This window comes from Phoenix dactylifera, unplaced genomic scaffold (assembly GCF_009389715.1).
Source record: "Phoenix dactylifera cultivar Barhee BC4 unplaced genomic scaffold, palm_55x_up_171113_PBpolish2nd_filt_p 000926F, whole genome shotgun sequence".
Taxonomy (NCBI): Eukaryota; Viridiplantae; Streptophyta; class Magnoliopsida; order Arecales; family Arecaceae; genus Phoenix; species Phoenix dactylifera.
Genome location: NW_024068286.1, coordinates 22,693 through 38,167, shown reverse-complemented (window position 1 = coordinate 38,167; position 15,475 = coordinate 22,693). Strand labels below are relative to the sequence as shown.

Sequence of the window (15,475 nt, the reverse complement as noted above, 5' to 3'; positions counted from 1 at the left end):
GAGCTAAAGTCTTGATCAAGTTTTCGTGTGGATCACCATTGGAGGGCGGACACTTGGACGCCTCGTGAAAATTGTACACTTTGGATTAGCGTTTGAGGTATTCTACTAATTCTGCATTTATTTTATATCATTTGATTGTAATCATTAAGGTGATCTAGGCTTAAAAGGGTTTCATGCATAGGGACTTTATTAAGAAATTTTTAAAATCCCTAGCTTCCGCTGCGCATTATAACATGCTAAAACCCTACACGTTTTTCTTTTTTTTTTGTGGGAGGACAACTTAGCATCTTTTGCTAATGTGATCGTGCTAAAAGAAGGCTGGAGGATAGCCTTGACCAGGCAGGGTAGCAGGAGAAGCATGTATTAAAGTATCACAAGACCAGGTGACCAGATAGCAATTGTTTGCATTATGTTACACGCAGAAGGTGTAGGAGAAGACACAAGCATGGGTGATGGGCCCATTGTAAGACCAAACTAATGATGGTTTGGGCAACGCTATATTCAGGAAGGTGCAGATGTGATGTTGAACATTGTTGGGAGGTATCACATTTTAAGCCCAACAACAAATGGGTTATGTTGCATGCAAAAAGGATCAGATTTAGTGCTACAACACTGGCATGAGGTATTGTGTTCAAGGACCAAATAAAAATATACTGACAAATATATACATGGTTGTCTTGCAAAAAGTGTATGTACATTGAGTATGAAACAAGCAAGCTTTAACATTTACAATTTTGAAGAAGATTTGGTTTCCAAAGACAGTTCCTACATATAGATCAAACTTCAGTGCCTACACATTCAAAATCCTGCACAAAATAGCAAGCTGACAGCAAATCCTATGCAATACAGGCCCACTGGTCATGTTGAAGCTGGGCTCAGATATGTCAATATTTGCCAAGAGAACCTACAGCTAGATCTACCAACACTATGGAAAACCAACATTTTCTGCCAGAATAATAAAGTGGTTTCAAAACTCAAATCAACCCAGAAACTCAATATGCAATCCCAAGCCAGTTTTGTATCAGCTTATGTGCCAAGTCAGACCTAGGACCATTTTACTGGCATGGGCCACATCGCTATCATACAACAGAAACAGTATGAACTACACTCAAGCTCCTTTATCAATCATGATTTTATTTTGATATCCTCATGCAGGATATCAAGGAATTCATAATGCAGACTTTTCTGATAAATCAAAAATTCACTCAATGGATTTTTTTAGCAAAAGGGATAAGATTTAATATTGTGATGACTTCTCCACATGGCTCGCTTCATAAAATGTGTATTCAGAATTTTTTGTTTCAAAAAAAGAAAAACAAGGCTGCAAACTGCTTTCTGTATTTGCATAACATGAATATTCATCTTTCTTATATTATTATCCCCAAATATAAGCCTACACTTCTCTATTATAAGATTTGTAAAACTTCTGATCAGCATTCACTTGTACCACCCCGAATCGGGCAACCGCCAGGTTCGGGGTGTACCAAACCATACCAAAAGCGGACCGGCATAATTCCACCCCTCAATTCGATAAAGCAGGCGAGGGAGGGGGAGAGGGAGAAGGAGAGAGGAAAAGAGAGAGAGAAAGGGACGGAGGGAGAGGGAGGCCGAGAGAGATGGTGGAAGGGACAAAAGCCCTCGTCAAAAACAATGACCCCTATTTTGTTCCGAAACAAGGGCGCCATTTTTTATTTTGCCTACTTGAACTGAAGTCAGCAGCCGACTTCAGTTCAAGTTTCCCTCTCTCTCCCTCCCTTCCTTGCTCTCCCTCTCCCTCCCTTTTCCTCTCTCCTTCTCCCTCTCCCTCTCTCTCTAGATCTCCCTTTGTCGGTATGCCCTAGAACACAGCAAGGCATAGTATCGCACCATACCAGTACAACCAACCTTACTTCTGATGCTACCTGGTGCATGGTCAACATCAAAGGAAATAAAGCAGGAAAAGTACACCTAAAAAGTTCATGAAGAAATACCACCAAATACCTGAATTAAATAGCTTTTCCAACTCCAAATGCGTATAGGATATATCCCTTCATTGCATTTTTGGCATTTCAAAGCCAAGAGCCAATACCACTGTCACACATCAGTTGCACTTTGAGATGCATGCAAGAAAGAATGATGAAATCCAAGACGATAAACTTTAATAAGTATTTAACAATATTAGACAATTTAGCGCACATAACCTCCAACACAATTCATTCTTTTGAACCGTACCTCCATCGAACAAACAGCATCAATTGCAGCTGCAACAGTAGGTGCTGAGTATCCAAATGGTGATACATAGCCTGCATTGCGTTCTCTCTCATATTTTATAGCTTCATAGTAAACTCTCCTCCTGGATATAGTTCCAAGATAAAGGGCAGAACCAAACAGAGCACCAAATGAAGCTCCTTTTCTACATTCAGCCTTCCGTAACTTCTCATGTAACCTGTTCAACATATCAGGCAAAAGTACTCTTCAGGTTTCTGAACACCAAAATGAAGCATTGCTTCCACATAATAAACTGCCTGTTGAATGATAACAGGCATGCCAATATTGTCATATCTGTGACTCAAGTTGGAAAATCGCATCATAAATCAGATTGTTCAGTAACCTCTCAGAAACAATGAATAATAATATAATGTTGTATAAGAATACTGATAATAACATGAACTAAATTACAAAATAAAACAAAAAAAAAAATTGACATAATAGGTTTGATACAAGACGAATGAAGTTTGCATCCATCAGTCACCAATCTGAGTCCATTTTTATTCATGACTAAGGTGACATGTCTAGCTCTGCTGCTACAATGTGAATGCCCAGATTGTGTCTCAACTTGCGTTTCCATCATGCATGATTATTATCTTCCCAGTACTTTGTTTTGTGTCAATTCAAGAGAATTAGAGCGAATACCAATTTTGGCACCAATTACATAAGATATTTTACCTAATGTATTATAATTTCTCCTTTTTGACATTAAAATTAAACCAAAGTGACAAGCTTTTGATATGTTTCATTGCATAATGGTAAACATGATAATGGATCCATCATCTGGACAAGAATATATATAGAACTTCTAATGTAGGACAGACTTGATTATGGAAAATTCAGGGATGATTAATGGGCAGTTTTGAGCTAAAAGGGTAGGAAAATTGTGTAAGAAGCTGAGGTTTATGTTGCTATATGGATGGGGAGCGAATTGGGTTCAAAATAAAGCAAAACGATGCAGTTTTAAGGGTTTTAAGTAAGCTGGAAGTAGAAAAAATGGGAACAAAATTTTGGATTTTTTGTATGAATACCCTCCTAAATATCAAATTTTGCATAAATACCCTTCTAAAATTGATATTTGCATGTATACCCTCTTAAAACACTTGTTTTGCTATTCTACCTTTTTTTATTCTTGTCTTTGCATATGTACCCATGCTATCTAATGCCGTTAAAAAATTAACGGTATCAAATTAAAATGACTAAAATATCCATAATGGGTAGACGTGCAAATAGAAATATTTATATGGGTATACAAGCAATCACGATCACAATCCCAATAGCAGAAAAAAAGACAGGGACAGTAGCGTAATTTTAAAAAAATATTTTATTTTTAATTAATATAAATATGGTTTTTTCTTAACATCATTAGAACAACCATTATATTAGGGGCAATTGTACAATAACAGAGTTTTACGAGGGTATACATAAAAATAGCAATTTTGGAAGGGTATTCGTGCAAAATCCGATATTTAGAAGGGTATCCATGGCAAAAAAAGCCTAAAATTTTTGTTTGTTTTGTGAATTTAAAGGATAATTGATGGATGAGTGGATATGGGTTTTGTTGCTTTTGGTTATTAACAAGATACACCGTCTCAGTACCGGGCCCCATACTAGTGCCACGCTATCACTATGTCGACATGGTACAATACAGAGCTGGTTCGGCATATTGAGTATCGATACGCCCTATACCGTATACCAACGCCAAAGCGGTATGGTACGGTACTCCCCATACCGTACGATTTGGTACGCCCAATACCGTACGATTTGGTACAGAATAGCGTATCATGGTTGCTAGGGTTTAGTGGAGACAGAATCAAATCTGAATTTGAGGTTTTAGGGTGTTGTAGTTAAAGAAAAAAAAAAAAAGACAGATGTTCCAGGCACCACATTTAGAATCCCGTAGGCACCACACCTAGGTTAGAATTGCATCACACAACTCTACAAGAAAGCACAATTTCTTAGGAAAAATCTCTAAAATTTTTTACTCCAATAAGGAGATAATACTCCTACTATTTTTACACATCACTTGATTCTTTGCTCTATCTTTAAGGGAGATAAAATAAGAGAAGCCCACAAAGCAAAAATATGACTTTTTTTGCTACTATTTTAGAACAAAATAAATTTTGAGATGGGATCTATCATGTCCCTTATCCGAAATTACGAGATAGGGACATGGCAATTGCCGCATACTCATAGGGCTCTTCTCCCACAAGCATGCAATGCTACCATCATGATATCATAATAATTCATCCGAATACAACCAAAGCAACTAAAATCCAAATTCCAATAATTAATAAATCCAACTAACAAGAGACACTCAGAATTTTGTTCATGAGAGTTTTACATCGATTATTCTTCAAACACTAATCAAAATAAGAAACCTATAAAATGTTTCTAATGCCAAACTATGAAAGCAATACTAACTCTGAGCTACACCTCACGATCGGCCCTTGCTTCTAATACACATCTATAGAGTACCTTGTCAACGACTAATTCTTTAAATCTGTAAGGAAACAAGACATCGGATAATAAGCTTAACAACCCAGTAAGTATGATGGGATCTATCATGTTCGGATCCAAAATTACGAGATAGGGACATGACAATTGCCGCATACTCATAGGGCTCTTCTCCCACAAGCATGCAACGCTATCATCATGATATCATAATAATTCAGCCGAATACAACCAAAAAAACTAAAATCCAAATTCTAATAATTAATAAATCCAACTAACAAGAGACATTCAGAATTTTGTTCATGAGAGTTTTACATCGATTATTCTTCAAACACTGATCAAAATAAGAAACCTATAAATGTTTCTAATGCCAAACTATGAAAGCAATACTAACTCTAAGCTACACCTCACGATCGGCTCTTGCTTCTAATACACATCTATAGAGTACCTTGTCAACAACTAATTCTTTAAATCTGTAAGAAAACAAGACATCGGATAATAAGCTCAACAACCCAGTAAGTAATGATGGGATCTATCGTGTCCCGGATCCAAAATTACGAGATAGGGACATGACAATTGCCGCATACTCATAGGGCTCTTGCTTCTAATACACATCTATAGAGTACCTTGTCAACAACTAATTCTTTAAATCTGTAAGAAAACAAGACATCGGATAATAAGCTCAACAACCTAGTAAGTAATGATGGGATCTATCATGTCCCGAATCTAAAATTACGAGATAGGGACATGACAATTGCCGCATACTCATAGGGCTCTTCTCCCACAAGCATGCAACGCTATAATCATGATATCATAATAATTCAGCCGAATACAACCAAAGCAACTAAAATCCAAATTCTAATAATTAATAAATCCAACTAACAAGAGACATTCAGAATTTTGTTCATGAGAGTTTTACATCGATTATTCTTCAAACACTGATCAAAATAAGAAACCTATAAAATGTTTCTAATGACAAACTATGAAAGCAATACTAATTCTGAGCTACACCTCACGATCGGCTCTTGCTTCTAATACACACCTATAGAATACCTTGTCAACGACTAATTCTTTAAATCTGTAAGGAAACAAGACATCGGATAATAAGCTCAACAATCCAGTAAGTAATGATGGGATCTATCATGTCCCGGATCCGAAATTACGAGATAGGGACATGGCAATTGCCGCATACTCATAGTGCTCTTTTCCCATATGCATGCAACGCTACCATCATGATATCATAATAATTCAACCGAATACAACCAAAGCAACTAAAATCCAAATTCCAATAATTAATAAATCCAACTAACAAGAGACGTTCAGAATTTTGTTCATGAGAGTTTTACATCGATTATTCTTCAAACACTGATCAAAATAAGAAACCTATAAATGTTTCTATACCAAACTATGAAAGCAATACTAAATCAGAGCTACACCTCACGATCGGCTCTTGCTTCTAATACACATCTATAGAGTACCTTATCAATGACCAATTCTTTAAATCTGTAAGGAAAGAAGACATCAGATAACAAGCTCAAACAACCCAATAAGTAATGATGAACAACTTAACTAGATAATTCACATAATAAATTAAATAAATAAATTTATGGATAATATGCAATATAAACAAAAGCATTACATAATACCAAACAAATCTAGAATATCCAGTATTGCTCAAATACTCATATTCTAATACTAAGTTCAATTTGAAAATATCATGTTCAACTCAACAACCTTTTAACTCAAGGTACGCCGTCTCGGTACTGGGCTCCATACCGATGCTATCTTATAACTATGTCGGTACCTCGGTACAAGGTCCAGTTCGATATACAGTGTCGGTACCCCCCCTCCCCCCTACCACATACCGGTACTGAACCAAAATCGTATAGTACGCCCTGTACCATCTGATTTAGTATGGTATGCTGTAAATTGTTTTAACTATTAGCGCATCATCTCTATGGCAGGGCCCATATATCACATTTAGACCTCGTAGAGTAGGTCCAAAGTACCGCATTTAACCCCTATAAAGTAGGTGTATAATACAGCACTCAACCCCTGCAGTATAGGTCCATAGTACCATATTTAATCCAACGGAGTAAGTCCATTTTAGCACACTTAACCCCTACGGAGCAAGTCCATACTAATCAAGTCCCAGAATGGTCAAAGTACCAAAGTTTAACCGAATCGATAATATAGTCTAGCTGAGAGTCCAAATCCAAAACATGTTAGAGGTCTTTACAAAATCATATATATTTTATTCTAATCCAAATATGCATATTCCAAATAAAATCAATAAACAACTTGCATAATATTCCATAATAAAAATATTACCTCTGAATTACAAATTTAATTTCCATTCAAACATAGTTCCATAAAATTATAAATCGCAAGTAAATCAACTTATAATTTATTTAATGTAAAAATATATTCAGAATAATTATTTGAAAAATCTAGAAAAGATGGATCATTACTTACCCTACAGTAGATATACAAATCCAAATAAATTCTAAAAATTTCCCAATAAAAATTTTGATTTAAGAAGCTGTTGTGTAATAACCCCTTATTGGACTTCTTGTTCAAACGGTTATACATCTACATGGAATCAAGTCCAACAATTAGAAAAGATTACAAAGGAAATACGAGCAATTTTAGAAAACTAGGAGGAAGAGTTGAAGAAAGGGAACAGGGTTGGCCGACGATAATGTTTGGCTCATGGTCTGCCGAACCGAGCCGAGCCGCTCGGTTCGGAAAGTATCGAGCCGACCCGGTGCGAAATCGAGTCGGTTTGCCTTTAATATTTAGTTTCAGCCCCGAACCGGCCGAAACCGATACTGTACTGGCGGGAACAGATCCCAAAGCAACCAGAACCAGCCGCAACCGATGCAAACCGGCCTAGAACCGGTCAGTTCTATTATCATAGTAAGATCTCAACCATTTCATTAAATCAGAATTTTTGATATTATAGGAGTAATCTTGGAAGGTTTAGGGTAAGACTGAATGTCTAAAATATCAGACATATTGGGTAACAATGAACTAGAGTAGAGTGGGGATTTTATGTAATTTGATGGTGATCATAGGATGGATAGGTTCTGCCCTATTATAACCAAAAATTTTACCTCAAAATTGGGTGAGTATTTCAATCTGAAATTTTAACTAGAAATTGTTAACTCATGGATGAATAAACCTGCAAAATTTGAGAATTTTTAAAACGATTATAACTTGGTTGATTAAATTGTCGAAATGGCCTGACATGTAGGGTGTTGACCTTGCATTTGATTAGAATCTTACATAAACTTAGTGTTTTGGCATGATTTTTGATGAAATTATAATAATAATAATAATTTTTTTGGATCTAAAATATTTCAAATATTATTTCATAAAAGAAGCATGGAAAATCGCTATATTACTATAGCTATATAAAATAAAGCAAATTATGAAGCCCTGATTTGGATTAATTATTTCACTATTTAGATATGAAATTAACTCTAAAAATTTTGCATATCATATGCAAGGTACGTCGAACCGGTACCGGTCGGCGTACCGGTGGCGATCCAGACAGGTTCGGTACCAGTCGGGCCTTACTGAACCGGTTCAGCCAGGTTTCGGCTACGGCGCCTTTTTTTCCGGCTACAGCAAGCGCGAGCGCGTGCAAAAATGCCACAGCACAGCTACAGTAGCATTAAATGCCATTGTAATAATATTGTAGCTGAATTATAATGATACTATAGCTGCGTTATAGCTGTTATAGTGGCATTTAATGCCACTGTAGCACTGCATTTAATGCCATTGTAGCTGTAAATGCCACATTGGACCGAACTCGGTGCCGGTTCGCACCGAGTCCTAGCCGAACCAGACGGAACCGGTCCGGTTCGGCCTTGTACCGATGCGAACCGGTCTGGTTCGCACCGGTACACCCTCAGTACTGCTTGGTTCTGGCTCCTGTTTTCCACCGCTGTACCGGATCAGTCCGGTACGGGTTGAACCGGCCGGTACGGGCCGGTTCAGCATACCATGATCATAAGTGGGATGAATTTACTTATTAATCCTAAATTTTGTAAGTTTAGGATATTCCTATAGGGAGAAACAAAAGTTATATTAGATTAGCTAATAGTAGTATAGACTCGGAAGTTAGAAATATCTAGAATTAATAATGTATAAAAGGGTGGACAGGAAGCTAGCATTTAACTCTCAATTACCTTGTTTTAGGTTGATTTTGGAGTGTTCACAAATTTTCAAGATGTTGGTTAGTGCGAGAAGGTAAGTAACCTCAGCCTAACAAGAGCAATTCTAACTTATATATATTTTGAAAAATATTTTGTATTAATTATTGTTAAATACTTTGAGAATTGTCTTGAGAATTGTCCAGTTTGTTTTGTGTACCTTTAAATTAGATCAAGCATGAAGCTATCATATTATTGAGCTTTTGGATATCCATGGCATCTACGCGTTTTTCATAATCATGAGTTATTACTAAAATTATTCCAAATAATTGAATTTTTGGAAACTTTTGTATGAACCTACATATTTTATATTTTGAAGTTTTAATATATATTGATTTGGAAAATCATGCTTGCATATCAACTATTGGAATGATATTTTTGCATAATTGTGGATTTGTAAAGTGTTGAGCCATACTTGTACAATGCAAAATAAAATACAATAATATTGGTTAAATAAGTGGATTTTGTGTGCAATGATTGAACACTCAATCTAACTATCTTTTGGATCCCGCCAATGGAGATCATATCTTGGCAGTTCCAGAACTTGATTACTTTGGACATACTCCACAAGGAATAAGTATGATACTTGGACCTACATAGGGGTTATGTGCAATACTTTGGACCTACTCCATAGGGGTTAAGTGCCGTATTTTGGCCCCTGTCATAAAAATAATGTGGTTGTAGTTTTATAGATTGATGAGTAAGTAAATTATTTTAGAAAATAATTTTATTGATAATATTGGCAAAGTTCTTGGCTCTGGTATTGATATTGAAAATGCTCTTTGGAATCATATCTGAATTATTGATTTAGAAAATGATATATTGCAGTATTTTAAAATTACAAATATAAAACTTTAATTATGGGAGTATTATATCTCTATATAAGTTATTTTGTATCATACAGTCATCATGGTTTTATTTGTTATACTTGTTTGATCTCTTAGATAATGGTTTTGTTACTTACTAGGCTAGCTCATTCTTTGGATTTCTATAGGCATAGGAAGGGAACGAATAGAAAGGTTAGATTGTGAGAATAGAGTGAGACTTAAGATCCAATTGTATCAGACCAGCCTTTACAATTTTCTTTGGAAATAATGAAGTGGTTATGTTGGTTGAGGTGTAGTTTCACTTGAATATGTAAATTAATAATGTTTTGAAAATTAGCTTGATGAGTTTCTAGAAATTATTGAGTTTTGGAGGTTTTAATTACTAATTGTATATTTGACAAGTTGTCGCATGTATGCTAGTGGGGCCAGCCCTACATGTGTGCGATGGGTTGTCGCATTCCTCAATCATGCTTGGGTCAAGCATGTGATAATTATAACGGTATCAAAGCTAGGTTTATGATCACAAGGGTTTGACATAGGACTATATGAGAGCTAGCAATTGGTACCTTAGGATATGCTTTTAGGATAACCCTAGTTTGTCACAACCCACGGCTTCACCCAAAAGGCTACCTGAAATGTATTATTTAGGTTCTTTGGTCCTATGTAAGTATTTGGGATCCACCAATTGCATAGCCGATGTGGGAGTAGACACACCCACACAAGTCCTCACATACTCCCTCCATTTAAACTCTGTCATCCTAGCCAGGCTAAGGTTTTAAATCAGTTCAAATCCAATCACAAGTACCACAAATCCAACCTAGACCCATATTGCAGTGTCCCTTAGTCCACATGGTGATGGGCTAGGTCCGACAGTGGATCTTCTCGACAGAAATAGGTAGGAAGAAAGAAAATAGTGAGATGCTAATTCCTCATCTTCGGCGACTCGTACCGACCTACACCAAGATGAGCTGAGACATACCAAGGTGAACCGAGGGATGTACTGACTCGTACCGACCCATAATACCTAGTTTCAAGCAATACCATGATAAAAAGTGAGGCAAAAGGCTTGAAATCTATCTCAGTACGAGGTACATATCGTACCATATCAGCCCATACCATACCAAACCGATAATGCACCAATATGATACTAGTACCGAGATTGCGGACCTGGACAACAGTTGCAGATGGTAGAAAAAGCCCAAGAAAGAGAGAAAAACAAGGAGAAGAGAGAGCTTGGGGTGCAGCCTCACTAGGGGTGGTGGGAGTCTTATGGCTAATGGAGGCTAGGGTTTCCTAGCCCCCGTTGGTGATCAAGGAAGCGAAGTCTGCCTCATTCAAGTAGAAACAGAGGCTTTGCCCCATCAAATTTTGGGAGCAAGACATGCTAGCAACAAGCCAAGCCAAAGGGGGCCAAGCCTCATCCTTCATGGTCAATGGACTAGGCCCATGTAGTGTTAGGCTGACCAATGAGCCAGGCCTCACAGGATCTTAGCAATCCATCTCCATAAAGCCTTATAAATAAAAATTTCAAATACCCCTCTTTGAAAATTATTTCTAATCATGCTATGACTCTCACCCTGCCACAGACCACAATTAACCTAGAACTCCTTAGCTCTTATCCCTCTCGTAACAATAATAATAATAACACTAAATTCTAGTTTTCCAAAGAGGAAGACATATGTCAAACCAACTAATATTTAAACTTCTTATTTACAGGAGCATTAATCTAATATTGACCCCTAATAATTATCATAATTTTTAGTCCTTTAATGTAATTGGAAATGGATAAAAGACAAAATGCAATCCAACAATCACAAACCTATGCAGAACAACGATTGATGCAAATCACCACATCAGTATTGATGATGGAAGTCACAAGTTGAAACCTTTCTTTCAGAAACTTTAATACGAATTCTTTGCATAGAGAGTCATGTTTATCAGTAATTCTGAAAGTATGAATATAAATCTTAAAAATTAAACATGGATGAAAATCCCACGGATGAAGCAAATGAGGCAGTCTTAAAGAAGTTCCCCAAGAAGGCAATAAGATATGATCAAGGATGTATTATTACAGAATATGAAAGAAAGACGAGATATACGAAAAAACCATTTTAGTAATGTATCACTTTTGCTGGAAGGACACTCCTTAAGGTCTTCTTGTTGCAATAATTTAAGGACAATTAATTGCATGCAATAAAAAGTTATGAAGACACCCTTAAGGACAGTAATATAATACGCAGGTCTGGCAGTTGTTTCAAGCCACTTGCAAGCAGCTCGTGTATCGCATCATTTTAGGCTCCAATAAGCTCAAATTGAATCTCAACAAGCAAAGCTTGATCTTCGCTTTTAGGATTGACATTGATTTTAAGCCAAGCCACCACTCAATCAGACTTAGCTCAATATGGCTCAGAAATATGTATTTAAATTATATTATATACACAAGGAATATATGTTGTACAATTTATATCTAATATAGCAAAATGATGAGATATCGAGTTATAGGCACACATTTATAACCAACCATAGAAACAGATTCGGCAATAATTTTAACATAATGCTTTACTTAAACAACATGATGGCTTAACTAGATCATTGTAGTTCATGATGTGATCAGTCTGATGAGTATATGACAAACATTTATAACCAACCATAGAAACAGATTCGGCAATAGTTTTAACATAATGCTTTATTTAAACAACATGATGGCTTAACTACATCATTGTAGTTCATGATGTGATCACTCTCATGAGTATATGACAATGAAATGGGTCCTGGGTTTTAATGGTCAAAATTGAACTGAGCTTGATCCAAACTTGATTCAAGTTTAGCTTGGTTTAAAAGCTCAAATTAGACTCATTTTCCACTTGGCTCAAAATTATGCTCAAGCAAATATTAAATGAGCCAAGCTTGATCATAAATTTAAGCTTAAAAAAAAATATCAAACCAAGCTTGATGAGACCATACTCAATCAAGCCCAGCACAATACACCCCTTATTATATGTAGCATAAAAGTTTGGAAATGAAAAGGTCCAAGGTCCACTAGACTAGCAGGAACGAATATGCTCAATGGATGCATAAGAAAACTAGTAGGAAGCAAAAAATATGTGCATGATAGGAAGCATAAGAACTTTATAATCCAGGGATCTAGACAAAGAGCAATGGTTGAGATGGCAGGGTTGTAAGCCATAAAAATAGAAGATGCAGTGATGCTAGTATGTTTTACAAGGCTAGTTGAAGTAGAGAGAGAGCTAGGAAAACACTAGCCTGCGATGTAACCTCCAATAAGAACAAGCGCAAGACGGTTTATAAAGCAAGCAAAAAATGAAGTTCATCAGATGAGGTTTAGAACTCAATCTAAATAATGAAGTTTTGAACAAGAAACTGAACTGATTTATCAACCATATGCTGAATTTTTACAGAAAGACGGTGCTTGGGTAACAATATTCAAATTATGAATACTATATACAATTACTAATGAAAGTTATTCAAGGAACTATTGAGCCTCAATACTGCTTACCAATGCCATAGCGAAGGCCTACATTAAGTATTAGTTTTCCATTAAATGATCACTTGCCAACCATGATCTTCTAAGAGCATAGGCGGACTGATTAAGAAACAAATTCTAAGGCCCTGCTAAGGTTCCAGATGTAAAGTACTCAGTTTTTTCAATAAAAGAAAGGGTAAAGAAGTACAAACATCATGCTTCAAAAAATCTTCTAACAAATTTTCTAAAAGATTATGTTAAGCACCAGGTAAACCTAATATCAATTTCCAAACTGGGTGAATTAAAGAAAAGAACCCAGCTGTCACCAAATAAACTAATTAAATTAGAGTACTATTAACCAGCATACTCTTGCCAATCATCCCGTGCAGTGCCCTCCAGGTATCTCAAGTAAGCAGCTAAGGCATTCAAGACATTGTTCGTTCCACCTCTTACTTGAGTTCCTTCTACTGATGCAAACACAGATTTTGCAATTTTTGTGCTTTTGACATTGTTTAATGTTGATGAGATTATATTCTTCCCTTCGTTACTTTTAAGGCTTTCACTAGGATCAGATTTCATCACAGCTTGACTGATGCACTCCTTCCTTAAAATGCTTTCAGCTGATACTTTCTTAAGAGAAATCCAGCACTTATCTGATTGGCAAGGTTTCCCTTGCAAGTACTTTTTTACATCATCAAATATGGGAAGAGCACCTGAAGAATAAAACTATCGTAAGAAACATGTATTGTTACAGTATTCATATTTATACAAGCATGCATGTATTCACAAAGATATTTAAAAATTGGATCAACAATGAATTAATTTTTTAAACAAAATCAGCAAGATAAGTTAAATCTCAGGAACTTAACAGCATACCTCTGTCCACTTCCATGTCCAATATAGGTAAGGTTGGGGCTGCAACTGGAATGGTTTGAGATAACTGCAACTTCAGAAAGTCATGATATGATGCAGGTAGTTCCTCCAGGTTCTGAAAAGGCAGGCATTGGAAACATTATATTGTATCAAATATTTTCTTACGTGGAAGCAACTGTAAAACCATAGAGATGCATACCCCAACATTATAAAATGGAGTTCTCCAAAAGACAAACTCAGGGTTTCCCCATACAAATGGTTCAGAAGACACAGATGATTGAACAAGAGACATCACACTATGAAGATTATATTCTACCTCCTCTTCTGCAAATATGTAGCTAGCCTTCACCTGTTACACTTTGATACCATGAGTTCAACTACGTGGTTTGAATAAATGTTCTGCTCATGCAAAGAGAAGTCAAAAGCCATCTGACATGTATTTACATTTTCAGACATAAAATCACAATAAGCCTTGTGTAGCAACCTCATTCACAAGTTTCAGTATGACATCTTCTGCACTTCCGAAAGCAATAAACAGATCAGATCCCTGATCCTTCAGTAATTGTTTAAGATCTTCCAAAGCAAGGAGAAGCAGCTTTAGCATCTCATCTGAAAAATCTGCATACAAAAATTTTTATAAATTAAACAAGAATAGAATAAGGCTGCTAAATTTTCTTGTCAGCAATGATAAATAATCTACAGAACACTATAAAGTTTTCTTCATACAAATTAATAAGTATTTTAATAAAGACATTTGTTGCCCAAGGTGACAAGCACCGAATCAATAAGTGTTTTTGGACGTAGGTGCTTAGGAGAGCACCGAATCACTATAATCCCGCGGATTACAGTTGGATTGTTTTCTGGGCTTACAATCCAAAAACATTTACACTTTGGTTTTCCGGGATCACCAAAAACCTATGTTGGTTTTACGGGGCTCACCAACAAACCTTCACAGTTGGTTTTACGGGTTCACTAACAAACCTACACCGTTGGTTTTACGGACTCACTAACGAACCTTTACAAGGTGATTAAGAAGAATAAGAAAGTTCAAACTCCTAGATTAGCAAATATAACAACTATGAGCTACAAAGAAGAGTTTAGAATATAGTTATCGCTTTGATGAGACTTCTCTCTTCTTTGTCAAGATTGCTTCACTCTTCAAGGGTTGGTGGAGCTCTTAATGTCTCTTAGAATCTGCTCAACCACTTCCTTTTGTCTCTTTGAATGAAGCACTTGAATGAAGAATGCTAGGACTTTTTCTTTCTTGAATGAGCTTTGATTTCTTTGCAAAAGGATATCTTCTCTGATGAATAGTGTCACTTTAAATACTTTCCCTCATCCATTGGTCACCCCCCATTGGTTCGATTTCA

The 15,475-nt window shown here is 36.3% G+C and overlaps 1 protein-coding gene across 2 annotated transcripts in view; it reads right to left on the bottom strand.

The window, feature by feature from the left end:
• Window positions 1-14,728, bottom strand: part of LOC113461687 — a 66,520-nt gene extending 51,792 nt beyond the window's left edge. Inside the window, exons 1-6 of one of the 2 annotated variants that reach the window (XM_039120963.1) lie at window positions 14,590-14,728; window positions 14,305-14,454; window positions 14,109-14,220; window positions 13,600-13,945; window positions 2,212-2,425; window positions 1,981-2,070 (exon numbers count right to left, since the gene is read on the bottom strand). In XM_039120963.1, the coding sequence (XP_038976891.1) occupies window positions 1,981-2,070; window positions 2,212-2,425; window positions 13,600-13,945; window positions 14,109-14,220; window positions 14,305-14,454; window positions 14,590-14,709 (1,032 nt within the window). In that variant the 5' untranslated portion in view covers window positions 14,710-14,728. Of the gene's footprint in view, window positions 1-1,980; window positions 2,071-2,211; window positions 2,426-13,599; window positions 13,946-14,108; window positions 14,221-14,304; window positions 14,455-14,549 lie in introns of both variants that reach the window. The other variant, XM_039120962.1, reaches the window with a different exon arrangement.
• Between the last annotated feature and the right edge of the window lie 747 nt (window positions 14,729-15,475).